Source organism: Aspergillus steynii (genome assembly GCF_002849105.1).
Source record: "Aspergillus steynii IBT 23096 chromosome Unknown P170scaffold_2, whole genome shotgun sequence".
NCBI lineage: Eukaryota > Fungi > Ascomycota > Eurotiomycetes > Eurotiales > Aspergillaceae > Aspergillus > Aspergillus steynii.
In genome coordinates, this window is record NW_020194399.1 from 409,463 (window position 1) to 436,660 (window position 27,198).

Genomic DNA, 27,198 nt, shown 5'->3' on the forward strand with positions numbered 1-27,198 from the left:
GAATACCCTATATGCCCTGTCTGCACAGGCGATACCCATCGACACCTAGACAAGCTACGGAGTATAGGCCATGCGTCACGATAAAATTAAAATCTAACAATCTTCTCTAATGCATAACCCAGAACATTTCAATTGTACACATGCCAGATCCTCCAATCAGTCGACATAAGCGCCTCGTCCTCTTCTGAAGGAACTGAGAGAGTAAGGGGGATCGTGAACCTTGACAGGTTGATCATCAGTCACCTGCAGCCTATGGCGCAGCTGAATGAGTATGGACATGATTACATCCAGATTCAGGGGATGACATGCTGCTGACCGCAGAAGCCTGCTTCAGGCTGTTTAGTGATCAATCTGAAATTTTTTAACTTCTTTTGGCAACGGACCGAGTATCCCCAATAGCGTTTGTTTGTCTTTCACGGTGAGTCAGTGCTAGGAGGAAGGTTCCCTGGGTTGTATCTCGGGCTCATTGCGATGTCCCTGAACCATCAGGACTTCGTTTTCATACGTCCTTCGGTTATGCCCTTTCCCATAGCACTATATGGCTCACCTCTGTACTGCTCCATGGCTGCCATTTGCTGATACCTTTGCGTGTCTACCATCCCCAAAGCCACCCTACACTCTTGCAGGTCTCAAACACTCGATCCTAGAACGAGCACTCTACCTACCTGGAATACCAATTTACATTACCCCCTATAGGATCGTGATCGTCTCGTCTATCCAGCCTTTTCTCACGCTCTGGTAAAAGCAAGACAGCCATTCTGACATATGGAGCAGCGCTAGTGAAGGACCACAGTTATAACCCAGGGGTGGGATAGGGTTTGGAAGATTTATCCATTGACTCCTGGGCCTCTGGGCCTGTGTCCTTCACTCTAGTGTTTCAAGTTTATATTTCCTCGCCGTTTACGTGTCCAATACCCATTCCTTCGAATTGTATTTATACTGCGACTTGGAAGAATGCCAATCCTTTAATCAAATCCTGAAAAGACAAATACCAGTGGGGTTGAATGTCTCGTGGAATCACTCTGACGCCTCGAACTTCACGCGGATGGACTGTCAGAATGTATCATTTACCAGATAGACGCTCCAAATAAAAGATACCAGCCCAGCCATATCCTCCCTTGTGCCTGTAGATGAATGCCATGTCTCCGTAGTCATCTTTCCTCACGTCGGGACCTTTGACAGCCTTGGCCAATTTTTCCTGTAGCTCTGTAGATTCTATTTATGCTATCAACTAGGCCATTGAGAGCTGGTTATTTAGAATATAAAGTTTGTGTCAATTTGCAGTTGATTCCAGTTTGTGTATACCGCGTGGCGAAATATATAACGGCAAATGGTTGGCAGGGTTGGCCATCCGGCTCACAATTCTCGATTTCTAGCAAAAAAAGCAGAAGCAAAGTAAAAGCTAAGATGGAACGACATGTATGCTATCACAAAACCAAGCCTCCGGCCACCATTACAAAATGAACAGGATAATGACGGGGTTCACCGCGACAAGGAAACTGTGACGAGGGCGTCAACCACATCTATCCGATCGGGAGGATCCAATGAATCAGAGATCTGTCTGTTCTCCAGGGTTGGTCGCCGATTCGTGCATCGGAAAATGATATCAGGGAGGGCATACAAGGAGTGGCGACATCATCTGCCTGCGAGTACGACGTCAACTAGATATCTCGTGGTATCTCCTCACGGCGATTCAGAAAGATCTAGACCATAATTCAGCGCCACCATGGGGCAGATGCCGAATTCCCCAGGCACAGGTCTAGAGAAATAGAGGATAACGCGTTCATCGACACCCGCGTCGCTGGTTCGCGAGGCCCGGGATCTATTCGAAAGCCACATGATTCAACGCAGAGTGGTACAATGGTTCCCAGGAGGGCACCAATCAAACCTGCGAAGTTAAATCCAATCCCGATTGATCCTTGTATTGATGAGATCATCGCGAACACAGGCGCGTCAACTCTAGATCAATGCACAAGCGGCTAACCAAATCACCGAAGGTCTGCAGAGATCGGTGTAAAGCCGCTGACCACATGGCTGGAGTCTGTGTGACCTCGATAGCAAGCAGAAAGTCTCGAAATGACGAATGCTCAGGCCTAGGCTATTCGTCGGAACCTTGTGTCCGCGGGGAGGTGCCCCTTGACGGAGGGAGAGTTCTGGAGCCGTTTGGGAGGTCATTGCCTCAGGTGTCGACATATCTCAACAAATGCCGCTAATCCCAATCCGTCACCGACGTCACTCCTGCCTCAGGCATTTGCTGAAGATCACGTGTCCAGAATGCAAACCTCGAAAACAAGGCAGGGAGAAGTAGGGCTTCTCACCCACGGCCCTACTCTGCCTCTCCACCGAAAAACTATAAATTGCCCGTTCGCAAAACAACCTTCGACCTGCATACACCTCTCGACCTGAAAAATGGCCGTCCGACAATCGCCAATCCGCCTTCTGGTCTGCGTCGACCATTAGCCTCCGGATCCTTGCAATTCGGCCCAGCTGTTCCTGCCGATCCTGAAGACCGAGACGGCCCCGCCTAGCCGACGCCGGTCGGTCGGTCGGTCGCTATAACGAACCCTGCTATTCGTCGGGATGAACCCCCGGCAATAGGCAGGGTTGGCTGGGATGGACCTCGCTGGCTATACTCAAATGCGGAGGTAGTCAATGGGGTCTATCCCGCCATGATAATGGTACGTTTATTGTGTTGTTTTTCTGCTTTGGCTTGCCCAATTTAGTGATGATACCTTTTATCCCTTTTGTTCTCTGAAATTGAAAACATGTGGAAAAAACCATACCTTTTCAAGACGGGTCTCTGAATCTTCTGGGTTTGCTTTTTGTTATCAAGATGAATATCTTGCATGCGATGGTTTTGCTCCGTTGCTAACTGAATGTTAAGAATAGTTACCTTATTCGCTCGCTATATTTGTTTGAAGTTTGCTTGGAAACAGATTTCGATGGAATAATTGGAAATGGTTATTAGGATTTAGCATGGATAGAGTAGATTAGGTACACTTGATTCGATTGACAATGGCTTTTCGGCTTGAACGCACTTCTCCCAGTAGAAGGAGTACCGCTCCATTAAACTCACTCGGAGTTAAAACTGAAACCTTGAAGCTTTACGAAGCTTTCCGTAGCTTTTGGAGGAGAAAAAAAAAAAGCCCCCACAACCGCGTCGGGATGGATTTTTTGGCGCCTCAGGCAGCAACCCAACACGACCAGCTCTAGTCTGTACTAACAAAAGGTAAACTTCATTGCTCTAATTGGCCCCGAAGCTTAGCTATGAGTCGATAACACTCTGAGCCGTGCAAGATCATCCGCAAGACACTTCCGCCCTCAACCATGCCGTCATTAACGCCGATATGTCTGATCCCTCGATATATATACTACGCACGAAGACAACCCCAAGGAGAACAACCCAACAAAACCCAAGCAATTAACCCAAGTTCACCATGAAAATCATTCTCACATTGTCAACACGCTTCATCGGCCGCGAAGCCGTCGACTAATGTCTCCAAAACCCAGCCATCACATTCATCGTGGCGCCATCGCAGCGCGGAATCCCCTCGGGAGACCCGAAGCTCAAAGTCCAGATACGGAATGTAAATAATTGACGATATCTAGGGCGAGGCTGAAACCAACTCTTATCCTACGGGCAAAAGCATGGCAAGATTATTGAAACGTATATCCTGCGTCCGGGGATGGCGCGTTCTCAACAGATGAATTAAAGGACGTTAGTGTTTGGGCTGGGCCCGTCGATTAGGGTCATGGTGGATGTGGCGTTGAATGGGGCTGAGGAGCGGATATTGAAGAATTAGGCGAGGGTGAATTGGAATGTTGTTCGGAAGTGTTAAGTTTGGGGATTGGAAACTAGATATTAAATCGGGGTCAAAGTTACTGGGAAGGTGGCATGATATAGATGGCTTTTTAGTTAATCGGGATTCATTAGTGCTATTGAGCAACTATAGATCGATGTAGAACTGGGTGGTGATCTTAAGGCTGTATATAGCGGTGCTGCTTAAAACTTGGAGGAAACCTAAACGAACATCACGCGACATTTTATTTGTATATTCTTATTATTATCTTCGTCGTACCAGAAGAATCTATCAATAGAATCTTGGTGACCTTGCATGAACTGCGGCCCGAGTCGAGAGAATACAAGCAAGGGATCCCGCAATCACAGCTCTTTCATCATCATCATCATCCTCGAAATCGATGTAGCCTACCAATTCTCAATTCACTCAACTCGCGTGCAGTCCTAATATATTGTTTACATTCCCATGGCTTAGATTGCCCGGCAACGGGACCCTATTCTCCGGCAGATGGTTGGTCAAAACCCTGCATTCCAGATCGGATTGTCATTCCCAGCCGGCGGTTTGGAATCCGATATGGACGACTCGAGCTCGCTACCATGACCAAATGGAATGATCGAGTTTTATTATTAACTCGGTGTCGCCAGAGGGGTGTCGCGAGTTTCTCTTTGACTTTCGCCACTCGACATCGAATCGACTTACGACACAGTGCAGCACGGTCTTGCACTTGCAATACTGACTCTCAAGTAGCTAGCCAGATTTCATCACGTCTTCACTTCTCATTCTCTCTTTTGCTTTCGCATTTTTCTCGGAATTTTACTAGCAAGGCGCGTCGAGTAGCCAGCCACTCCGTCCTTGCTAGACCAAATACACCACCGAGACACCATATCTCATTTCACTGTCTTCGTTTCTTTCATTCCACAAGCAAATGAAGTGACTATTCGAAAAATCAAATATAATCATCAAACATCATCACAAATTTACATCACGTCTTCACAATCCATCCAGAGCATGGCACTCGTTCGGGACCCCGCCTTCTGGCGCCGCTTCTCACGCGCCATCCACCTCGACGAGGAAGCAAAGTCTTCACATAATAAAGATGGAGGTTATATCTCGTATGCCTTCCTTCATCTCTACATGTCCATATATACCCTCTACATCGTCCCATTTACACATGTCCCTCTGCCCCTACCTTTAAAAGCGAACACCCCTTCCACCACCCAAACACATCTCATAACCAACCCCATCCATCTTATACCCTCGATCCCTTGATCTAACAAGTAACAGGGATACATGGATCCTCAGCCAACGCCGAAAAAGCCGCCGTTCGATCATCTGCGGCGTGGTCACTGTCATCTTGATCGTGTTGTTGATCGTCGCTGTGGCCGTCGTTCTGTGGTACTTCATATCCCATGACTGGTTGCGCGATCATAGGGATAAGGATGATGAGGGGGGTGATTCTTAGCATTTCATTACCTTTCGCTACCTGTGATGTTGGTCAGACTTGCGTTGAGTTCGTCACTCTTGGTTTGAACAGGTGGATGGGAACGAAGTCTGGATAGGTGACTGAAGGGATACTGCATACTGCGTACTATCTTGTCCTTTTTAGAAGAGCATGGTGCTGGACGGCATTAAGATCGATGAGCTGGTCTCATTGGCGGCGTTTCGGTTGTTTGGGATGGGATTTATGATGGAAATACCCTGCACGTTCTTGTATATTTGTTTTAGGCTAGCCCATTTCAAATTGGCTGATTTTCTTTTTTGGACTCTTATCGAGGGTAATCTGTAGCTTTAAGTAGAACTGCCCTTTGAAGCCTAATATGACTAGACATCCACGTAGTGACAGCTACATCCCTTTATTGGAAAATAGCTGCCTGAGAGACAAGGTACATTCTTTCTGGGTATCTCCAACTGATACTCTCAGAGAGACTAATGATTTGATATCTGATCAGTCTCACGCAGTCAAGATAAGACGAGCGGACTAAAGTCCGCCGCATGGACCTGCCCAAAGGGGCCCGGCTCCCGGCTCTCGGCAAATGCAGGATCACGTGCCGTACACGTCGACGGTGATACAGCATCCAACCATGTTTTGTTCTGCTTGAACAAGGGGTGAATGAAGTGAAGAGAAACAGTAAACTCGATTAAGCGCCTCAATATTCTTCCTGTCAATCGAGAGACTGTCCAAGGTTCACCAGCAGCAATATATACTCCGCAAGTCCAGAGAGCGCTTATCAGCGGGTCTTATCGCTTTACTCCGCACGGGGCCGTTTGCTTGCTTGGTTCCTTCCCCGCAATAAAAGGGAGCTGCTCGCCTCGACCGGTCTTTGTTCTCACCTTCGCTGCTTGACATCCTGGCTAGGTGGTTGGTCTGGGTTGATCACTGCAATTAAATCATCATGCTTCCGCCATTCGATTACTTTACGTATCGGCGCGTGCGGTCAGTCTCTCTCATCCATCCCTGCATCCATCCACCCAGCCATCTGGCGAGTGCTAATCCCGTCTAGAGCCCTCAAGCAGAACGAGCGCGCCGCTCGCTTCGCCTCCCTTCCTCCTCGCTACCACGACTCCCTCACAAGCCACGATAAATCACTCCTCACCCAATCCATCCAGTCCCTTGTGCAAGAGGTCCAAAATGGGAGCCTCCCTGCGCTCGACGTCCTCGAAACATACGGCAAGGTAGCCGTGCGCGCGCACGAAAGGACGAACTGCATCACGGAGCTGCTCCTCCCGGAGGCAGAGACTTGGGCTGAATCAGAGGTCAACCTGAAGGGCCCGCTGGCTGGCGTGCCCGTCTCCTTGAAGGATTCGATTCAGGTGAAGGGGTTTGATACGACGCTCGGGTATACTAAACTAGCGGGAAAGCCGTATGCCGAGGATGGGGCTATGGTGAGGTTGTTGAAGGATGCGGGTGAGATTCATTGTTTATTCGTGAGAGGGAGGATGGCATGCTGATTTTATTGATGTGACAGGGGCCATACCATACGCCAAGACAGCTCTCCCCGTAACCCTGCTGTCTTTTGAATCCGCCAATGCGCTATGGGGCGCGTGTCGCAACCCCCATGTCCCTGAGTACTCTCCGGGCGGGTCGACAGGCGGAGAAGGCGCGTTGCTGGCGCTAGGAGGTCGCATTGGAATCGGATCGGACGTTGCAGGGTCCGTTCGCGTGCCTGCGGCGTGGAGTGGCATCTACTCGCTGCGGTGCAGCACGGGACGGTGGCCCAAGGCGGGCGTGAACACGAGTATGGCGGGCCAGGAAGGGGTCGCGAGCGTGTTTAGCCCCATGGCGAGGACGTTGAATGATCTGACGTATTTCACGAAGGCGATCGTGGGGATGCAGCCTTGGACGTATGACTATTCGGTGCATCCGATCGCGTGGAGAGAGGAAGAGGAGAGGGAGGCGAAGAGTGGGAAGTTGCGCATTGGCTTGATGAGTACTGATGGTGAGAATGATTCCTGGTTTCAGGCTGGAGATGAGATGCTGATCTTTTAGGGGTGGTCCCTCCGACTCCGGCCATTCAACGCGCCGTGTCCACGACTGTCGCTGCTCTTACTGCCGCCGGACATACCGTCTCGGAGATCACGCCCCCAGCGACTGCGGACCCCTTCACCGGCCTGAACCTGGCGTCGCAGCTCCTCAACTCCGATGGCTGTGTCACCTTCAACTCACACCGGCACAATTTTGAGCCGTCCGATCCCGGAGCCGATCAGCTGACGCGCATTGCCAAACTTCCTCGTTTCCTTCGCTACCTGTACTCCCTCTACGTGCAATACATCCGACGAGACCCGACCTGGGCGGCGCTGATCCGCGCGTTCAGTCCGAAGTCCGCAGCGGACCTGTGGAAGCTGGTGGCCAAACGCGAAGCCTTCCGTGCGACCTGGCATGCATGGTGGGACACCGAGTCCCAGCAGTACGACTTCATCCTGTGTCCGGCCAACGCCACCCCGGCGCTGCCTCATCGGGCGATGCGCGACGCCGTGTCATCATGCGGATACACTTTCCTGTGGAACCTGCTCGATTACTCGGCGGGCGTGCTGCCCGTGTCGCATGTCGACGCCAAGAAAGACGCCCTCCCGGCGCCGTACAAGATGGTGCTGAAGCAGCTTGGCAGCGACCACGCCGTCGCGCGCGGAGCCTGGAAGCACTACGACGCGGCCAAGATGGCGGGACTCCCGACCGCGGTGCAGGTGGTGGGACGACGATGGCAGGAAGAGAAGGTTCTGGGGTATATGGCGGCTGTCGAGGGGGCACTGGAGCAGTATTACGATGCGGAGACCGGGGAGGGAGGAAAGTACCCATTGATCGAGCTGGATTAGTCGCTCGGCATGTCCGATAGGTTCTTGCTGGTAGATGAACAGAAATCAACGATTGGTAGATATTGCGTCGTTTCATAAGACGGTGGGAAGGAAAGCATAAACCGGCGTCACATGCTGCATGTGACGCCATTCCGGGGAAAGTTAGCCGAAAATAAACAAACAAACACTTTTCTGACAGCTCGACTTGGCTGAACCAGGCTTCGTATACTCCGTAATGCCGGCATCATCAGGAGTCCGGAGACGATGGAGTGTTCCTCACCGGCCAGGAAGAGAGAAACACCGGACTGAATGACGCGAAAAGAGAAAAAATAACGGAGAGAAAAGCAAAACCCCGACTTGCCAAACCGGCGAGTCCGCAATCAGGCTTCAGCCACGGCAGCCGATCCATGGCGAAGGATAACATCCGAAGAATCTGGAGCTGTCTTCGCGGTGATAAGCTTCGGCGTCGATCATGCAGACGCGCGGGTCACGGGGAGGCCGGCGCCTCCGACGTCGTTCTCTTTCCTCGTTCGGGTTCCTGCCTGTTCTTGCCCTCCCAACTTTATCAGCCGCATTTCTCTCATCTCGCGTTCGCCCTCCTGCCTCCTTCGTTTACCATCGCTCCCTGGACTCGGCGACCACCGACAATTGGCCTTGCTTTTCCCCCGTCTCCTGCGCTCGGAAGCTTCCCGGTCCCTCTCGCGCGAATCCGTCAATTCTTTCCCTCCGCCACTTCGCTTCCCGGTTCTTCGATCGATCGCGCAAATACCTTCTGAATTCCCTGCCGTTTGACTTCGCTCGCCCGTTCGGACCGCATGATGCTGGTCCAGGCATCGACTCCTTCCGTTGTTCGCTCTCCATACTTAAACGCTTGATGGTGACGGTGATGACCGGATAAGAAACTTGACATGCCGCCGAACAAAGCTGCCGCCGGGCGCAAAAGGGACGTGATTCATTTCGTGAATGCGAGACCCTCCTCCGAGACTGAACGAGTCCGCATCCGCCACCTCGTTCGCGCCCACGTAGGGCAATGGATCTCCGACCAGACCAAGGATCGATCGGATCCCGCCGATACCCAGTTCAATGGACCCCATGAGAAGGCCGTTGATCTCGATGCGGAGGAATCCTTATTTCCCTCTTCTTCGCCATCCAGACGCTCTTCGTCCCACTCGTCCGAATCCAATGCCCCCGTCAGCAACTCGCTCGTCCGATCCGCCGAACGGAAGAATGGGCGACAAACCACCCCGATAGCGCGTGCCTGTCCCGTACACAACGACGTCGTTGTTGGCCAATTCGATCGCAATTATGACCAGAACCAAATGGTCCGCGGATCCATGTCCTTATCCAACAGCCCCAGCCCGCCCCCGCCGGGCGATTACGTGGAGACCCTCGGTGCCAACGTGTTGGATCCGTTCCACACTTCTCCCTCTAAATACGCGCCCGATCTGGTCAATGCATGTGAGCGATATTGTGCGTTCGACCTTGTCAAGCGACAACTCCGCCACCCATCCAATGGTTAACCATTTTGTAGGTCTGAATGTTTTGTGGCCTGGGCTCACGCCTGGCCATGGCAGCGATGACTCCAGCGTACTGGCGAGTTCGAACTGGTTTCCCCTCTCGCTAAATGATCCGACGTTATTCACGGCTTTTCTTTTCGGCTCTCTCTCGCACCAGAGAGTGCAGTGGATCAATGGCTGGATTCCAGAGGGCGCCTTCCGACCTCGAGATCAGCAGCTGCTTCAACTCTGTGAATTCGAGACCATCAAAATGATCAACCACCAAGTTAGCATTCCGGGTCGGGCCGTGTGCGATGCCGTCATCCTCAGCGTTATCTGCATGGCACATAACGTGGCAGACGAAGATGACAAGCGTCGACAGCGGCGGACTCCATTCCACGCGCCGATGCGCCGATTGCAGTGGTTAGATGTCTACGGAAGCCTGCCGCCGAATATTATTCACGTGGCGGGATTGGTTCAAATGGTCAAGCTACGTGGCGGCCTGGAGCAAATCACTCTCCCTGGATTGGCCCCGGTACTATCCTTGTAAGGAACCTGCATTGAGGGCTCGGGAACCTGACTGACACTTTTCAGTTCTGACATTGTGACTGCTACCACCTATCTTGTCCCGCCGACCTTCTCGTACATCCCCCTCTGTGACGACAGAAGGAATGTGCCTTTGCAGACTTTACTCGGCTACGACGCAATGGACGTTGAGCGGCACTATGGTCATTTACGGCAGCTTGGCCTCACGGAAGAATTACTGAACCTATTCTACGCCATGCGGTTGTACATGAACAACGTTGATGCAATCCTGCGAAAGACGATGAAGTGCGACGATGCTTTGATCGCCGACCAACGTAACTTGATCCAATATACCCTCCAGGCTCTCCCTCCGGCCAGCCAGATCGAAGGATACCCGTCATACCCCGATCAAGGAATTGTCTACGAAGCGACTCGCCTTGCTGCCATCGTTTACAGCGTAGGCGTCGTTTTCCCTCTCCCAGCGCAGAGCTCGCCACTGGCCCAATTGTCCCTGTTCCTGAGGGGAACCGTAGGCACTTGGAGGTCGAGTTCCACCTGGGCTAATCCCCAAGCTCTCGCGTTGATCTTATGGGTCTTGACCCTGGGTGGGATTGCCTCGGATAATCGGCCGGAAAGAGAATGGTTTGTGCAAGTCCTCGGGCAAACCTTGCGAGATCACCACATCTCCACTTGGGCCGAGCTCCGCACTATGCTCAAGATGGTTCTGTGGTACGACTCGGCTTGTGACGAAGCCGGTCGGAACCTTTTGTTCGAGATTGAGATGGCATTCATGTCTTTCTGAGGCAACTGACACATCTGGTCATCTCAACAACCCCAGCGAGTGGCGGGTAACATGATGGCAGAATGTTTGCAGTCTCTGACACCCCTCGAAAACCGATTCCTAGCGTTGGGGTAAAGATCTTCTTACTCTGAAGTGGATTAGGTGCATCCAATTCAAGTGCACTAATCAACCCGCCTGTCCTCACCTTTGGAAGAATTTCCAAAGGGCCAGTCTCTGAACCCCAGCACAACGATTGACTACCACTGCCAGCCCCATGCAGTCTTACATGGCATACACGAATAACGAGTCACGATTTACTCAATCAGCCCAAATGAAGATAGTTACAGCCAGGATTAAATTGATGTCCAATAATTATACCCTACTTGGTTGGTACATACTCAAAATCTATGTATTTTCATTTTTCGGCAAGTATTATGGCCTATTTACCTTGATAATATTTTATTCATACATACTTTGTGGTTTTGAATATTGGATCTGGGACTATACTGTGACTCCTGGGACCAAACAAATCAACGATAATTGATCCCCATCAAACAACCAATAAAAAAGCTATCTGCTTTGGCAACAGGATATAACTTAAAAACTAGTAAAAGAAAAGTAAACAAATTGACTAATTAAAACCAAGAAAGTACTAGTGGTCGAAACCCTGACCATGCCGGGTTTCACCATGAAAAGACCTGCAGTCCAACCCTTTTAGCACCTTCAAATAACATTGGTTAGACAATGAACAAAAGCAGAGACTCTGGCACAGAACAAGAGCAGCTTGTTGTACTCGTCACTCCAAGAACACACCAGGAACCGTCGAATTTCTCTGTCCTAGACTCATCTCTTTAAAACCAATCAGTGGAAATAAATACCTGGATTGAGGGACTTTTGTTTCTGGTGCTTTTTTACTTGTCTGATATTGGTATACTTATTGGCTCTTGGTCCAATTAGTGTTTTGTGTTGTTATTGGACTTTTCTATTTTTGCTCTGGCGGCTTTTTATAGGCATAATAATGTACATCCGTTTATTTAGGCTTTTTTGGTTTGGTCACTCTGAGTGAAATGGAGGACACATATCAGATAGGAATCTAAACCACCTTTTCATTTTCAACTTTATATCCTTCTGAAAAGGGGAACAGCAAAATCAAAACTAGAAGCATGGGATTCAAGTTCTACTATCAGTTCCACTGCCTCATGCTGATGTAGGTAGTCGACGATTTGACCTACGAAGGTTGATTTGCTATAAAGATTGGCTCTGTTCGGGACTGTGGGTAGACTGAACTGCCCCGATGGTTGTTATGAAGCAGTTCTTGACGAAAACTACATAAGCAAACCTCCTTCTTGGATATTTGAGAGACAAGATGTTGGGTTGGAGGGTGTGTTAAAACACTTTGTTTCAACATAGCTTGGAACAACCTGTAGACATTTCTACTCTCATCATGCGCGACAGAGAGAGGAGTACGTCCTGCGCATGTCATTGCTTGCGGATCTGCATTTCCTTCGGCCAAAAGCAATCTCGCTACATCAACTTTCCCAAACAAGGCTGCACGGAATAGAGCCGTACGGCCAAGGTGATCCGCAGACCTAGCACTCGCGCCGTGCTTCAGCAAAAGCTTCGTCATATCAAGCCATCCATTTTTAGCTGCCAAGAACAATACATCCTCGCCACTCTGGCTGGTCCGATTGGGATTGGCTCCATGTTGCATCAGAAACCGGGCATCATCGATGTGCTGTACTCGGACTGATTCAGACAGCGAACGATCCAATTCTTGTTGAAAAAGCTTCAGTTGTTGCAAAGCTTCTTGAGCTAGCAGGAATTCGACTGCATGGTAATTACCTGCTGCGGCTGTTTCCAGAAGAAGTATCAAACCATCATCGTGGAGCTCGGCTCCGTGGCGTAGCAAAAGTTCTGCGACTGTCGTATGACTGTTTTTGATTGCGTTGCTTAAAGGTGACTCAATATCATTGAAACGCGACGCAATGTTTGGGTCGGCATTCTTTGATAGCAAGACTTGAACAACTTCATAATGGCCTTCTTGTGCAGCAAAACCTAATGCTGTACCCGAGCAGATTGTTTTGCCTGTTCTCTGGCATCTACTCTCTTTCTCCCTTTCAGATAATGTGGGCACAACATCCTTAAGATGTGTATTCGGATCCATACCTTTTTCCAACAAGCTCTCGACCACATTGGTATAACCTATAAAGGATGCGTGAAACAACAGGGCCTCCCCATGTTCCACGATAAATGAATAATCCCGAAATTTCTTTTGCAAGATAAGGCAGACAATTGTATCACGTTTAGCCTTCACTGCTGCAAGAAGACTGGCATGGCATACATGAGCATTGACGGCACTATCCAGTAACATCTCAACAATGTGGAAGTACCCCCGTTCTGCGGCAACTGATAAGGGGCTGACAGTCTCCTCGGGCAGATGGGATCTTGCCGAGCTGCTAGATATTCCATAGTTCCGCCGAGTGTAGAAACCTGGGTCAGCGCCAATTTGCAGAAGAAAGCTGACACATCTTTCATATCCTCCACGAGCAGCCAAGAACAACGGGCTTTTGGGAGAGCAACGGTTTTCAAAGGGCTTGATGGTTTTTTGCTCTGGTAAACATTTTATTGATTCATTCGGATCTGCGCCGTGCTTGAGTAGTAGCAGAATTGTGACTTCGTTGCCAGCCCAGAAAGCCCTTGAAAGGGGGCTGTATCCTTCCCTATCTTGCAGGCCTAGACCAATGCCGCTATTCAAAAGAACTTCGACCAATTCGGGATGATTGTTTTTGGCTGCGAGAATTAAGGGCGTTCTTCCAAGGCTGTCTTGGCATGAGTGACTGATCTGATGCTCCAGCAAGAATTCAATTACGGGCAAATGTCCGTTGGCTGAAGCCCACAGAAATAAGTCTCCGCCATCACGTTGTGACAAGCTATATCGCGGGTCACGTATAGTAGGCAGAACAATTTTCAATTCTCTGGCGACAACCTTGCAACGATCGTGATTCTCATCATCTTGAAGAATTATGTTGCAGCGAGTCTCCGCAGCTAGAAGAAGAGGGCTGCGGCCGAAGTCATCGCGGCAAGTTAGAAGACCAGGGTCCATCTCGCAGAGTAGTTGGATAATGCTTTCATTGCCCCCTTCGATGGCATAGAAAAGTGATGTCTGGCCGAGATTGTCCCTTGTTCTCGGCATTGCTCCTTTGTTCAGCAAGAGCTTGACTATAGACTCATCTCCTTGTTTGGCTGCTTTCATCAGCGGTGTTCGACCTTGGCAGTCTCGTGTTTCAATATTAGCACCATTTTGTATCAATGATTTAGCCACAGCATGACGTCCTTGGATAGCTTCATCTGAAATAAGGTCGTGGCGCTCCGATTCTGACATTGTAGATGAGATCAATTCCCATCGTTCCACCACAGCATATGAGAGTGGACTTTCGCCATTATCCGAATCCCTTGTATCAATACATGTCCCCTCTTCCAATAGTACCTGGATGAGTAGAATGTTTCCATGGATTGTGGCCCAAAGCAGGGAATCGCCATTGGTAGCGTTGGGATTGATTTGAATGCCATGTCTGATCAAAGCCTTCAAGACATTCCGATCACCTTTTTGAGATGCCTTTTGAAGAAGAAACCCCCGCTGTGGACTAGAATAAGGGTTTGCTCCATGCTTGAGGTAAATCGTCACATAAATTAAAGTACTGGCTCAATCATTAGTATTCACGACTTCAAGTAGTACATATAAGAATCCAAAATCGGATAGACAGAAAGGGAAATACAGTAGAATCTATTTGCACCAGGATCGAGAGGTTGAATATAATATCACATCATATCTATACACATGTATATAGGGAGCGGTGCAGGTGATAACTGCAGCACTATACTTTATGCAGCATAATATTTATTCTGGAATTGGGACTAGCAATGCACCTACAGCGCTTCCTAATACACTTGGTTAGCAAATTAAACATACCGATATTTCATGACTTATTACTTCTACATACAACAATAAATAAAAGCTGACTTCTAGTTCTAGGCTTTTGCTTAGCTTTAGCTTCTTGGATGTCAGAATAGGTCAATTATGCATTATGCTGCTATTTTGTCAATTGCCGCGAATACACACATTTAATGTCAGCAGACCTCCTTTAATCTGAGAATCATAATGATATACACATATCCCATCATACCCACCTCATATCCCAAGAAAAACAACCCCTCACCCAGCCAAACACAGCATATCCACCCCCTGAGCAGGTACGTAACACCGCCATGCCATGGCATGTCACACCAGCCACCCCTCCAGAGAAAAGTCAAGCAACGACAAATCAAATAGAAACAAATCAAGGCCGAAAAGAATCTTAGGCCGAACCAGCACGATTTCGCCGAGTTTCTCCCGCTAGCCTACCAGCTGCAGCGCGTCTTACCAGTCACATCCACTCCAGAGTCGGCAGGTCCTCCGCCCCGCTGCCACAGGCGCTAGTCTTATCCCTAATCATAATTAGAATAACCATACGGAGGCGTCCAGAAAGTAAAGTGGCTGCGGGCCAAGATCCGAGGCAGGATAGATCCATGTAGCGACACACGCTCACTCCTGCTCCCTCAGTACCTGGGTCGGATATATCCGTACACAAGATCCCTTCCGGATGCCTGGGCTGACGCTTGGAACGGCCGAGCAAAGTGGCTGGTTCGGTTTAGTTTGCCACGCCACTCGCTCCACCCGATGGCATCGGAAGCGCTCGCCAGATCGGATCGGGACCTGAACCGCCGTGGATTGATGAATGTCTTGGACCCTTGAAACCGTCGGCGATATTAATCTGGTTCTGGTTCCTCAATCGTCCGTGAAGGAACGGATTATCGCAGCGCAGCTCAGCTCAGTTTAGCTAGACTCTCCGTCCGGTCGCCTTGCTGTGTGGAATCTGGACTGCGAATCTCCAGAGCGGAGCGGAGCACATACCGCTTCTACATATCTCCGGGCATCGGAAGCGAGACGGCGGAGTAGCAGTCGGATGTGCCACCAAGTCATCGACAGCCAGTCCCCACAGCCAACGACCCTGGCAGATGTCCGAGTTGACAGGAAAGGCAAAATCACCAGCAATCGGCCGCAGGGGGACCGACGCAGCGAGCACTAACACTAACAGAGAGAAACAAGCTTATCGGGACGCGTGGTTAGCAGGGCCAGTGTCCACATTGTCCACATTACGGAGTCGAATATCTTGCTGCGGACGGAGGATACCAAGTTGGTATATCTGTCCAGTCTCCAGTCTCCAGTCTACATACTGGAGGCTGGGGCAGCCGTGAAGGATCAGGATGCAGATGTGGTTAGTTTCGGGCCTCCGTAGTGGTTAGGTAGTTCCGGATTGTCTCACTGTCATTTATCGGTGTCTATCAATTAGGATCTCGGGAAGGGTCTTCGGTACTGCGTAGGATGATCTGGCTGTTAGTGTATGCATCGCGTTGCTATTGGCATCGTGGGATCACATCATCGTGGATGCAGAGCATGTCATGGCGTGGCATGTCATGCGCATTCCTGTCTTAGATCTGGGATCTTGATCCTCCTACGTATATTGTATCCTTTGCATGTCAGTCAGACGCCACAAAAACATGTCTCATGCTTCATATTCACACTACACTTACCTGCCACTATCAACCTGCCTTAACAGACAAGTCACTGCGAGGTCTAACAGAGCGGAACAGCATACTCCATACGGACAACCCCGATTCCACAACAAGATCTACCATGATAAGCAGACCTGCAACGACGGATCACAGACATACCCATCCGAACTGCAAATCTGCTCTTTCCGTCCCATGGAACCGGCATTCCATCCCGAGCCTGAAGAACTTTACCGCCATTTACCTAATGATATTCGATGCACATCCATCTAGCTAGAGGACTCTGAAACTGACATGGAGAAGGCAGGACCGGGACCAAAATCAAGTCGACATTAGTATGGAGTGCAGACGGACAGGAGGACGGAAGACCGCCGATGAACTGTCCATCGCTTTGCTGGTCTTTACTCTGTTGGTGTTGCATGGCACTTGCACGAGACGAGGTCGGACTACTCTGTATGGATCAAGCAGACGGAGCAGGCAGGGACTGACTGGGCTGGGAACTGCTGGTATATGCTTTCCTCCGACGGAGTAGATCCGTAGGACTATCTGGATCTAGCATCGGGCAACATCCATGAATTCGTCCTCCATAAAAAAGTACGGATACGAAAGAACTTCCCAACTAAACATAGAACCCAAACTCTCCTCCATAGTAACTACCACTATCCCAGGCTATGGACAAAGTACAACCGGAATCTCTACCGACATTGGGCATCCTGTGGGGGTTTTCCCGTTGCTAATTCTAAAATACCCATTTCCAACCGCGTCCCACCCACTCCCACTAGACAACTAACCCTAACTAACTCACGAACTAAAGTGACAGACCCAGCAGCACACAAGGCCTAAACCTGGATTGGTAAACGGACGGAGGAGAAAACTTGCTGGGGCTGCTATTCTTAGGGATGACATTCAGACTAGAGGGTATAGTTGCATCGAGATGTGTAGGCTACCATGCTCCTTTAATATTAAATACCGAGTGTTTTGTTTTTGGGGTTTTGCCGTTTGGTTGGGTTTGTAATTGAGTTGTTTACTCTGGACTCTGGAGTTAGTTAGTTGGTGGTGGTGATGTGATGCATGCGATGGATGCTGGTTAAATGGATTAGATGACGGGGTTAATTACCATTTTTGAGCCAGGCGATCTTCCTTCCTCGGTGTTCTTCGGTCGTTCTGTCTGGTCTTTAGTAATTAGATTATCGGTGGGATTAGGTTTACAATTAGGTTAGGTTGTACCTTACTGATGTTTATTTGACGCAGATGTAGAGATACAAAGTACTTTTTACATCATATGGTTATTCCGTAGTAAATGCCAGTATGTAGTACTCCCAGTAAACTACGGAGTAAAAGGACTCTGACACCACCGACTGACAACTGCGTTTCAAGTTGGCGCCAAACAAACAGCGAAGGACGTCAGGCTTGTCCAGCCCCACACGACACGAACCGGCCCCATCAGGTCGGAGGTGGGACAGCCCCACATGGCGAACTCGATGTGGGATCTTTTATCATCACTTTTCCTTCCTGACAGAAGGAAAACATTCGTCCGAACTAATGCCAACTCCCAGTCCCGTTGCGACGATCGTCGGCTCTCCCCGCCCTTCGTGGACTCGCTGTTATTTTTATTCCATTTTTTCATTTCGTTGATCTGGCTGCAATTTCTGTCTGAAGCCCTCCGGACGGAGCAGACTAAGGAATCTAGACTATTTAGTGTACCAGCACCAGACCAGACCAGACCGCTAGATTCTAGCCACGATTCATCATGGATCGCTGATGATTTGCTGCGGATCCTCAATCCGCGGAGACTCTAATTGGAGCTGGAGATTTTTCTTTTTTGCCCCGTCCGTCGGTCCCAAACGACCATGTTGACGATGCACTGCCCTCCCCGTCGTTCCCAGGGTTGAGGACATGGCATGTCTGGATGGGGTAAATCTGACGTTGGGCTGATCCTGGTTGAATTCATATTTTTTTTCCAGGTTGATGATTGGACATTGGGTCATGTATTCGCGTTTTTATTTGCTTTTTTCCTATTTTCTTTTTTGCCCGGTTCTCGAACTGCTGATCGATCTGCTCTTCTGGTTGGATCGGGGTAACCTCCATATCGGGTAGGATAGGTCGAGGTATGCTCCAGACTGGGGCTGACGGGGTACGTGGGTTCGTTCATCCTGCCTCTCTGTCTCTGTCTCTGTGTCTCTCCGTGCCACGGTTGCCTTTTTGCCTTTATGCAAGGAAAGTCCCCGACGAAGAAAAAATAACAAATAAATTAAATCAATTGATCTGGTCGTAGATGGGAAGGTAGGGCGGGTAGAGTGAGGCAGGGATCGTCATCGTGGTGTGTGCCAATCCTGACTGAACTTCTGCATGGCAAAACTCCAAGGCCAGCCGTTGTCGGCCTCTGTGCGACGGAGGAGATCGAGTAGGGTGTTTTGTGCCAGAGGATCGCGAATGCAGGAACCACCTATAATTTCGTGACCCGAGAAAAAATTAGCGCTTGCAGTCCGTTGGGGAAGTTAAGCTTTTCTGCTGCTCGGAAAAAATAATAAATGAACCGCAAACTTTATCGTGGAAATTAAAAGCAAAAAGGGGAAAATAAGGTTATTAGCGAGAAAAAGCAGGGGTTCCTTTTGCTTACAGGCACAGAGGGCGTGGCAGGCCATTATGCGCACGGGTGGATCGTCCTCGGCAGATAAAGCAATGCCGAAAATGATGCCTAAGTTTTTTATCACCTCGTCCTGGGATGTCGTCAGCATGCATTCGCTCTTATGGTGTAAGGTCAACGCACCGATATCTGATTCGCTTCGAGGCCGAGTTCTGCCGGTCCCCTCGTTTGTAGTTCATGTTGGTGAATCAATGCTTTAGTCATACAGATGTGCTGTACCGCCGTCGCTGCTCGACGTTAGTATGACTCCCGGGACGGATTCCGAACCAACAACCCAAACTCACCGTGAGCTGAACTCGTAAACCAAACAAGAGGAAACGGCCTGCCGATACTCGGGTTGGCCGGTGAAAAATGCAACGGCTTAAAACCGTCCGGCTTTTCAGCCTCCCAGGCACAAATCTTCCGTTTTAGCGCCTCTCCATCGATCGTGTCCATATGGAGCGGATGTGTGGCTCCGTAGCAGTAGTTTATCGTTTCTGCTAGCAACCAGATCGCTTTATGGGACCAGTCTCGGTCACTCTGCACGGTGGTCTGCTCCCATCGCTGTCGTAGTTTCTCTTCAAACGGACTGATGGTCAATCGAAGCGGATTTCGGTACAGGAGGGCAAATTGGATGTCTTGTTTGACGAAAACCCAGAACGAGGCCTCTGCCAGGCCGCCGGAGATGGCGCAGTCGACGTGTGAACTGATATACACTGAACCTGCAAGTAGGTGTCGTTGGAGATCACTGGATGGAGTATGTGCTGGTCTTTGTTAGAATTGTGCCACCACAGCTATGAAAGGAAAAATGGGGACCCACAAGATAATTGCTCGAAGAATCGAAGTATGACGGTTGAAGCGAGAAGGATCTCGATGCTGATTTTGAAATCACTGTTTTCGAGGACCGGGAGAAGAATTGCGATACAACGTTCGTGGTATCCGTCTGCCGCATTTGATGGGATGGTGTTGGTGGTGTGTGAGAGATGACGAGCGGCGATGGCAAGACAGGCATATAGCAAGAGAGCACACGACGTGGCTCGTTCGACGACCGTGGTAGAAAAATGCCTCTCGTGATCACATACATCCATCTGCTGGAGTCAGCTATCTTTTCCGTTCCTTCTTCTTCCTGCCTTGGATTCCTGGCCAGGGGAAACAAAAGGGAGAGGCCATACCCATGCACCTAGGGTATTCCTGAAATGTCTTAACAGAAAGGCTTCGTTAAAATTATTCAGCTTTTGATTATCACCGAGAATTTCGGATGAATAGAGATGATTTAGCACGGGCAACCGTGATTCAGCTGCTGTCGGTCCCCTCGATGCGCCCGGGTCAACGGGCGAGACAGCCGCTCGCGAGAGAGCGAGCCGGGAATGAGGGGGCATAGAAGCTGACGACTGACTTTCAGACGCTTCTCTCAAATATGAAGGCGATGCTGCGGATGAAACAACGTGGTAGTCGGCAGCTGTCCGATCTGTCTCGTCCTCAAAGGCAACTGTCTAGTATCAGCGGGCCCGCGGAGATGCACAAACCAAGTAAAATCCATCCACGACACAAACCAGGCGGGGGGGAACAAACCTTCTGAAGGCGTATGAACCCAGATTTGATCATCTGGAAAAGACAAGTCGCTCTCCCCGTAACGAGGAGGGCCCTTTTGCCGTAAGGACGGATTCTGGCCGTGTCGAAATGTGACCTCTTCCGGCTTCGCGGGCGCAGGAATGCACTGCCTTCCCGATCGTTGGCAGCGTAAGCATTCAGTTCCAGTTTTGTCACCTAGATCCTAGATGTCAGGGAGGTTAAACGTCAAAAAAAAAAAGAGGATGATGGCGGGGGTAAAAGGGGGGATTCGGGATGGGTGTTGATGGGGATTACATTTCAGATGGCGCTGACGGCAAGTGAGACTAGGACGAGAGGAAAAGAAGGGTATTAGATAAGATGCTGACTATACCGCTTGAACAGACAGCGAAAAGAGTCGTTTACTACTTACCATCCCCTCATCACGGTGTCGTCAAGTACGTCCGCTGCTGTCAATCCTAACAGCCATGGATCATCGATGAGGACATCAACGCCAATGATGGATCGATGCAACGGCTTTTCGAGGTGACGCGGTGATAAACGGGAGGTCCAAGCCCAGAAACAGGATAAGAGGGAAACGTGAAGTAAGAGAAAAGGGAAAAAGGAAGGAAAGGTCAGAGGAGGAGAATCAACCCCGACTAATATGCAGCTAAAAGTGACCGCTTGGGTGACAACAATGGCGAAGGCAATCGAACGAAATAATGTTAAACGGTTAAAATGCCCAACCGGACGGATGGTTCATCCAGGGTGGAGGTTAAGAGGGATTGATCAGTGGCAGACTAGCATCGGAGGAGACTTTCGACTCTAATAAAAAAAGAAAAGAAAAGTGGAAATGGAAATGGAAAAATCAAAAGGAAAATCAAAATAAAAATCCTATTGATCAAGCTAACAGGGAAAAATTAAAAAATCAAAAATCAACAGAACTGAAAACCCAGAAAAAATAAGAAAAAGCACCACTGATAGACATGATGAAGACAGCCAGAAGATCGTAATTCTTGGCGGCAATCCAGACTTTCAGACTCCAGGGGCTAGAGACTGGAGACAAGAGGCAGCTAGAGGAACTGAGGCAGGGCTGTTACATCGGACCACGATAGGATATGGTGGCAGCTTAGAGTCGGAGCCACTCTTGATAATCGCTCATCCCATCCCCATTCTTGAAATAGGATAGCCAATCGACTCAAGCTTCAGGGATACGGAACCCTGGGTGTTATTTCTCTTCGTGTCCGACGAGCGCGTGCGATTGACAGACCCGCCCTCTGATCCCTTCCAGAAGTGGCAAATTTGCATGAGTTAAATGTGAGGCCATGCTAACCTGGGCGTTCTCATTGGATTTGGGCACCGGCATTTCTCATCCCCCCTTCCAGTGTCCATTGTGTGCTTTTCCTTCCTAGGGTGGCATTGAAGGCCTGAATGGACATTCCGGTAAGCCTCCATGAGACGGTCGCCGGGCCGGCTCTTCACGCTTAACTCCCTTGGGCATGTCATAATTGGGTGTGATTTTATTTTTGTTTTTTCATGCATCGTCCGTGACTGATTAGAGCCTGACACTAAAACACCCCCTAGGGGGGGCCTTAGCGGTTCACACGTTTCCTTGTTCGTGTTGAGCTTTTCGGGCAATGGAGGGGAAGACCGGCCCATGAACTTTCCCCTTCTCAATCGATCTCTCGCTCTTATTTTTTTTTTTTATTTTTTATTTTTCTCTTGTCCCATGCACATCCGCTTTTATGCGCGTCGAGGTGGTAAACCCGTGGTTGTCCATTGCGGCCGGCCGGCCCCCCTTGCTAGTCAAAGTTGATCTGTCTTGAAACCTGCTTTATTAATGGCCAAGTCCACCTTCTCATAGGTCATCTTTCACTTCACCCGGACCCGCTAAGGTCCCATGTGATGTACTCGGAGTAGCGTGAGAACCTAGTCTCTTTTCAAGTCTTGAGTGTCCTTGTCGGCGTGCCTTAGCGTTTCTTTTGGCATGCAACATCACTAGGAGGTGAAGTATCTTGGCTTTCTGGCTTGTAGTCATGAACTAGAATATCGATTGTGGGAGTCGAGCAAGAGCCTTGGCAATGTCTGGCAGTCAACTACATTCTGAGGTGATCCCCAAATCCGATTAGGAGTAGAAGCGGAGAGAAGGGAACAAAGAGGCAAAGCGGCGGAGACAGAAAAGAAAAAAAAAAAAAAAAAAAAAAAAAGGCAGGGAGCTTTTGCCAAACCACGAAGCCAAGCCCCAGCGTGTTTCTGATGTCGTGCCGGTGGGAAGATGACATTATTGGCAGCTCTCTTCTAGCCAACGGCGGACAAACACCGACAGAATGGTCATCACTCCACGCGCCGGAGTGAAGACGTCGGACTCGGCTTCGGAGGCTGCAGAACATCGACTCGAGGTCATGAGTGGATCACAATTGTTGAGCATATTAGAGCCTCTGTCCAATGGCACAACAGTCCACGAGTCAGCTATGGGCCGATAAGCTAAAGACGAGTGACCCTGTGCCATTGGTCCAGCATCGGAGAGAGTCCGTTCGGGATGGAGCCAAAGTTGAAGATGGGGATCTTTCCAGCCATTTGTATGGAAGCTTAGTCACGACGGACTCGTCTCTTGTCGTTGTGGCGTTGGACTTTGGAGGGGACGCAAGGGTGGTCGTCATCTCTCTGGAGCTCTGGAGAGCGGATGGGCTGACTGGAGAGGGAGGTGGACGCTGGTGGTCCTTGAATCAAAGGCTCCGAAAGTGAAATAAAAGGAAACAGAAAAAGAAAAGAACAGGACGAAGAATGATCCCCCGGCCCACCGAGTTACCCACCGGCGACGAGGGCATCGCCATCGGTGATTTGATCGCGTCGAGGATGGCGGATTGGCTGCCAAGATTCCCAGGCCGCCAGGGACCGCTGAGTCAAGCGTGACTCTGCTGCGGGGAGAGCTGCAGGGTCACGTGACTCTCCGCGCCGACGATTCGGGCGTTTCGCTACGCTTCGTGGCGCTTTCCTGCAACTCCCAGCCACCCGCTTTTCTGTCAGCCATCAAGCATTCTCTCCATCGAAGAATGGCCGTCCTCCATCGTGTCTGCTGATGCCATGCCATCCCCGTACCTCTACTATCTAGCATTCTTATCCTAGCTCGTGATCGACCCAATTCCATCTACGTCATTATTCCCTTTCATCTATATACTACTCCTGCACCTTCCTTCCCCGCACCAGTACCTTGTAAGAATACCAGGGGACTCCTAGTTGGAGCCTAGGCCTTTCCTTGCCGCGGTTGCAGGCTTCTCTGACCTGCTCGGGGATCCTGTTCGCACGGTATCGCTCCGGCAGGTTCCCTCTTGACATTTCTATTCTGTGATTGAACATTTACCCCCGCTAGCATGTCTCTCAACCGGCTCTCCTACCTGGAGTCGTGGGTGCAGAACCCAGCTTCTTTCCGTCGTCGGCCTCGAGAACAGTCTCCTGGAGATGAGTCTGATGACGATGATCTAGCATACCACGACCTCCCCGATGCCTCCTTGTCGTCGTCCTTCCCCTCGACCTATAGCCATCACTCGTTCCGGCACCGTTTGAATTTCAACCCGTACGCTGGGCCCGGCTGGAACGAGCCCGCGGTAGACGAGGCCAATGCCGACAGAATCTCTGTGCGGAGAGAGGCGCTAGATTTGCCTGCGCAAGACCAAGAGGACCAGCCCCAGAGAGCCCCGCTGGTTCCGGAGGCCAAACCCCAGGAATGGGAAGGCTTGGAAACCACAGGAGCCTTTGAGGTTGGGCGCACCCGACGAATCTGTAAGTCCGCATGGCCTGGGTAATCTGGTCCCGGACTAACTTTCCGACAGTGCAGGTTTGCATTGCGGTACTATACTGCTTTTTCTCGGCGGGGATTGTCTTTGGATTCGCCGCGATCAAGCCGGTGTTTATCAAAGAAGGCGTCTATCGCGATCAGTGCTCTCCCGATGAGCTGGACGAGGGCCAAGCGGTATGCTACGGGCAGGAAATTCGGTTGGTTCCCTTCTCTATCAGGTCGGCCTGCTACTGACCAAACAGTCTGAATCTCATGTTCACGATTGCGGCTGTCGTAACCAACGTTTCTGCCCTGCCCGTAGGCACCATTTTGGACAGCTATGGCCCGCGTGTATGTGGCATATTGGGATGCGCTTTTCTCGTTATTGGATCTCTACTGCTTAGTCTCGCCCCTGCTCTGCCTTTCGATGCCTACATTCCTGGTTATCTCGCGTTGTCCCTGGGCGGTCCATTTATGTTCATTTCCTCGTTTCAGCTATCCAATACGTTTTCTACACGCTCGGGGCTTATACTATCGTCGCTGACGGGTGCCTTTGACGCCTCCAGCGCACTGTTCTTAATCTTCCGTTTGATGAATGAGGCAAGCGATGGGAGTTTCACATCGCAGAAATTCTTCCTGGCATACTTGATCGTGCCACTCTTCATATTAGCTGTGCAATTAACTATCATGCCGGCCACCTCGTACAAGACTGCCGGAGAACTCGTCCAGCAAGCTACGATACACATCTCCGCGGAGCTGAACGACCGGGTGGATGCCGGCATCCAAGACGCCAACGAGGGTGAACGCCAACGCAACGACCGTCGCGTCCGTCGCCGAAGCATCGTCAGCAAGATCCAAGACCTCCTCACTGACGGCGGCGACGACGCCTCGGCCATCCCCGATCCGGTCCTCGGTACTAATCATGATGACGCTAACGGTCTCCCGCCGGCCCGTCAGCAGCAGCAGCAGCAGGGCGAAACGCACACCGCCGGTGGCGTCTGGGGTGCCATGCACGGCCGCTCCGCTTTCGAACAGATCCGGTCCCCTTGGTTCGTGCTGATCACACTCTTCACAGTCCTCCAGATGCTCCGCATCAACTACTTCGTCGCCTCCCTGCGCTCACAGTACGAATACCTGTTTGGCTCGCACGATGCCGCCCGCCGCCTCAATGAATCGTTCGACTTCCTGCTTCCCATCGGTGGTCTCCTCTCCATCCCCTTTATTGGGACCATTATCGATACCGCCAGTACGCCTTTCGTCCTTCTCGTCCTGGCCACCACGGCCACAATCATCGGCATCCTCGGGTGTATCCCAGACAGCCTGCAGGCCGGGTACTCGCACATCGTGCTATTCGTCATCTACCGCCCTTTCTACTACACTCTCGTTTCAGACTACGCGGCCAAAGTATTCGGCTTTCAGACTTTCGGCAAAGTCTACGGGCTTATCATCTGTCTTGCTGGGCTGGGGAACTTTGCCCAGGCAGGGCTCGACGCGCTCACTTTCAAGACGTTCCACAGGAATCCAATCCCTGTTAATACTGTTCTCACGGCGTTGACCTTCTTGATTGGTTCCGCGTTGGTCTTGTTCGTATGGTGGAAGGCTCGCACGATGGCTCTCTCTCCCGGTGGTCCAGTCACAGGGTTAGAGCAACACGCGGATTTGGAAAACGGGGTACTTCCTAATGGTATTACCGCAAGAGATTGGGAACAGGAACCGCTGCTGAATCGGCGTATCTCGCCGGCCAACCATCACGGAGAGATGCCTTCTTATGGGACTACGAATTCGTTATAGATTACAGCCTGCTTGTCTTGGTTGTTCTAGTATAAGTGAGTTGGTTTATTATTTTGTTTACTTAAGCGGTTCCTCTGTATACGTAGCAGTCTGTATCACTTGATTTTAGGGATATCAACGTTCTCATTATTCAATACTCGAGTTCTGAGAGGGTACCTAAACAATCGACGTGAGCCTACTGTTATGAAGACTCGGTCCTTCCTGTGAAATAGACACCGGCATTTGATTCTGTCGTGAGGGGCAGTAGAAGCCGAGCTCTGGTATATTCATGCTCCAACCCATCGATTCGTAACTTCACGCGTGAGTAGGGTTGATTGGGTAAGGACGATGAAGGGAAAGTTTTTCTTTATCCAGAGTTGCTGTACATGGGTACTTCGAGAAGGACTGAGCTGGGTATATTCGTACGGTAGTATTACTTTCTTGTCCGGTGTGGTTTAGATAGGTAGAGATGTTGTGGTTAGATCAAGATACTGACTGGTTTCGGGTTTATCTTCAGAGATGGTTAATGATTATTATATCGTCTTAGGAACTAGGAGTAGGGGTAGGGGTAGAGGTAGGGGCTATGTTCTGGACTACCTATATGTAATTTCAACGGGAATAGATAGAGTAAGTATAAGGTATTTAGGGGTTAGTAGGGTCGGCTTTTATGTGCATTCTCAGCTAATGGGTTTATCATAATGTTTTTTTTTTTTCTTTTTTCTTTTTTTTTTGGTGTTGGTCTGTCTTTTCATTAGGAATAGGTTATATATTTTACTCACTTACTACCTACCTCACCTACTATTTGATCCTCGTTACTGATTGGAATTGACGGTCTATTGAATCAAGAGGTATGTGATTCTAAAGGGTAACATAACTCTTGGATCGAATTGAATTGAAGAAGATAGAAGATGTTCAATTCCTATCCCAGGTATACATATATACTACATCTAATAACTATCTACACCGAATCAACATAA

The 27,198-nt window shown here is 50.0% G+C and overlaps 4 protein-coding genes across 4 annotated transcripts; 3 read left to right on the plus strand and 1 right to left on the minus strand.

Moving 5' to 3' along the window:
- Positions 1-6,145: 6,145 nt before the first annotated feature.
- On the plus strand, positions 6,146-8,164 carry P170DRAFT_376064 (putative acetamidase). The gene is made up of 4 exons (XM_024845347.1): positions 6,146-6,234; positions 6,302-6,705; positions 6,767-7,237; positions 7,288-8,164. Exons 1-4 carry the CDS (start codon positions 6,194-6,196, stop codon positions 8,109-8,111), a joined length of 1,740 nt encoding a protein of 579 aa, XP_024706841.1. The 5' UTR covers positions 6,146-6,193; the 3' UTR covers positions 8,112-8,164.
- An 834-nt stretch (positions 8,165-8,998) lies between these two features.
- On the plus strand, positions 8,999-10,913 carry P170DRAFT_422549 (uncharacterized protein; the record flags this gene model as incomplete). The annotated part of the gene is made up of 3 exons (XM_024847442.1): positions 8,999-9,548; positions 9,622-10,132; positions 10,181-10,913. The coding sequence occupies 3 exons, from the start codon at positions 8,999-9,001 to the stop codon at positions 10,911-10,913; spliced, it is 1,794 nt and encodes a 597-aa protein (XP_024706842.1).
- Positions 10,914-18,536: 7,623 nt separating this feature from the next.
- Positions 18,537-21,031, minus strand: P170DRAFT_487586 (Zn(II)2Cys6 transcription factor; the record flags this gene model as incomplete). Its single annotated transcript, XM_024853958.1, has 8 exons — positions 18,537-18,948; positions 19,123-19,222; positions 19,273-19,376; positions 19,434-19,892; positions 19,949-20,216; positions 20,301-20,617; positions 20,701-20,895; positions 20,995-21,031. Coding segments are annotated over 8 exons (1,614 nt in total), but the record flags the coding sequence as incomplete, so codon positions are not given.
- A 2,658-nt stretch (positions 21,032-23,689) lies between these two features.
- P170DRAFT_376073 (putative MFS transporter Fmp42) lies at positions 23,690-26,233 on the plus strand (the record flags this gene model as incomplete). The annotated part of the gene is made up of 3 exons (XM_024845348.1): positions 23,690-24,456; positions 24,507-24,669; positions 24,715-26,233. Coding segments are annotated over exons 1-3 (2,091 nt in total), but the record flags the coding sequence as incomplete, so codon positions are not given.
- Positions 26,234-27,198: the final 965 nt, after the last annotated feature.

What these genes read in the sequence shown, in the direction of transcription:
- P170DRAFT_376064 (XM_024845347.1), top strand. Translation starts at nt 6,194, where the DNA reads ATGCTTCCGCCATTCGATTACTTTACGTATCGGCGCGTGCG. An exon ending in GAGGTTGTTGAAGGATGCGG is followed by an intron (nt 6,706 to 6,766) that starts GTGAGATTCATT and finishes TTGATGTGACAG; the next exon opens with GGGCCATACCATACGCCAAG. An exon ending in TGGCTTGATGAGTACTGATG is followed by an intron (nt 7,238 to 7,287) that starts GTGAGAATGATT and finishes CTGATCTTTTAG; the next exon opens with GGGTGGTCCCTCCGACTCCG.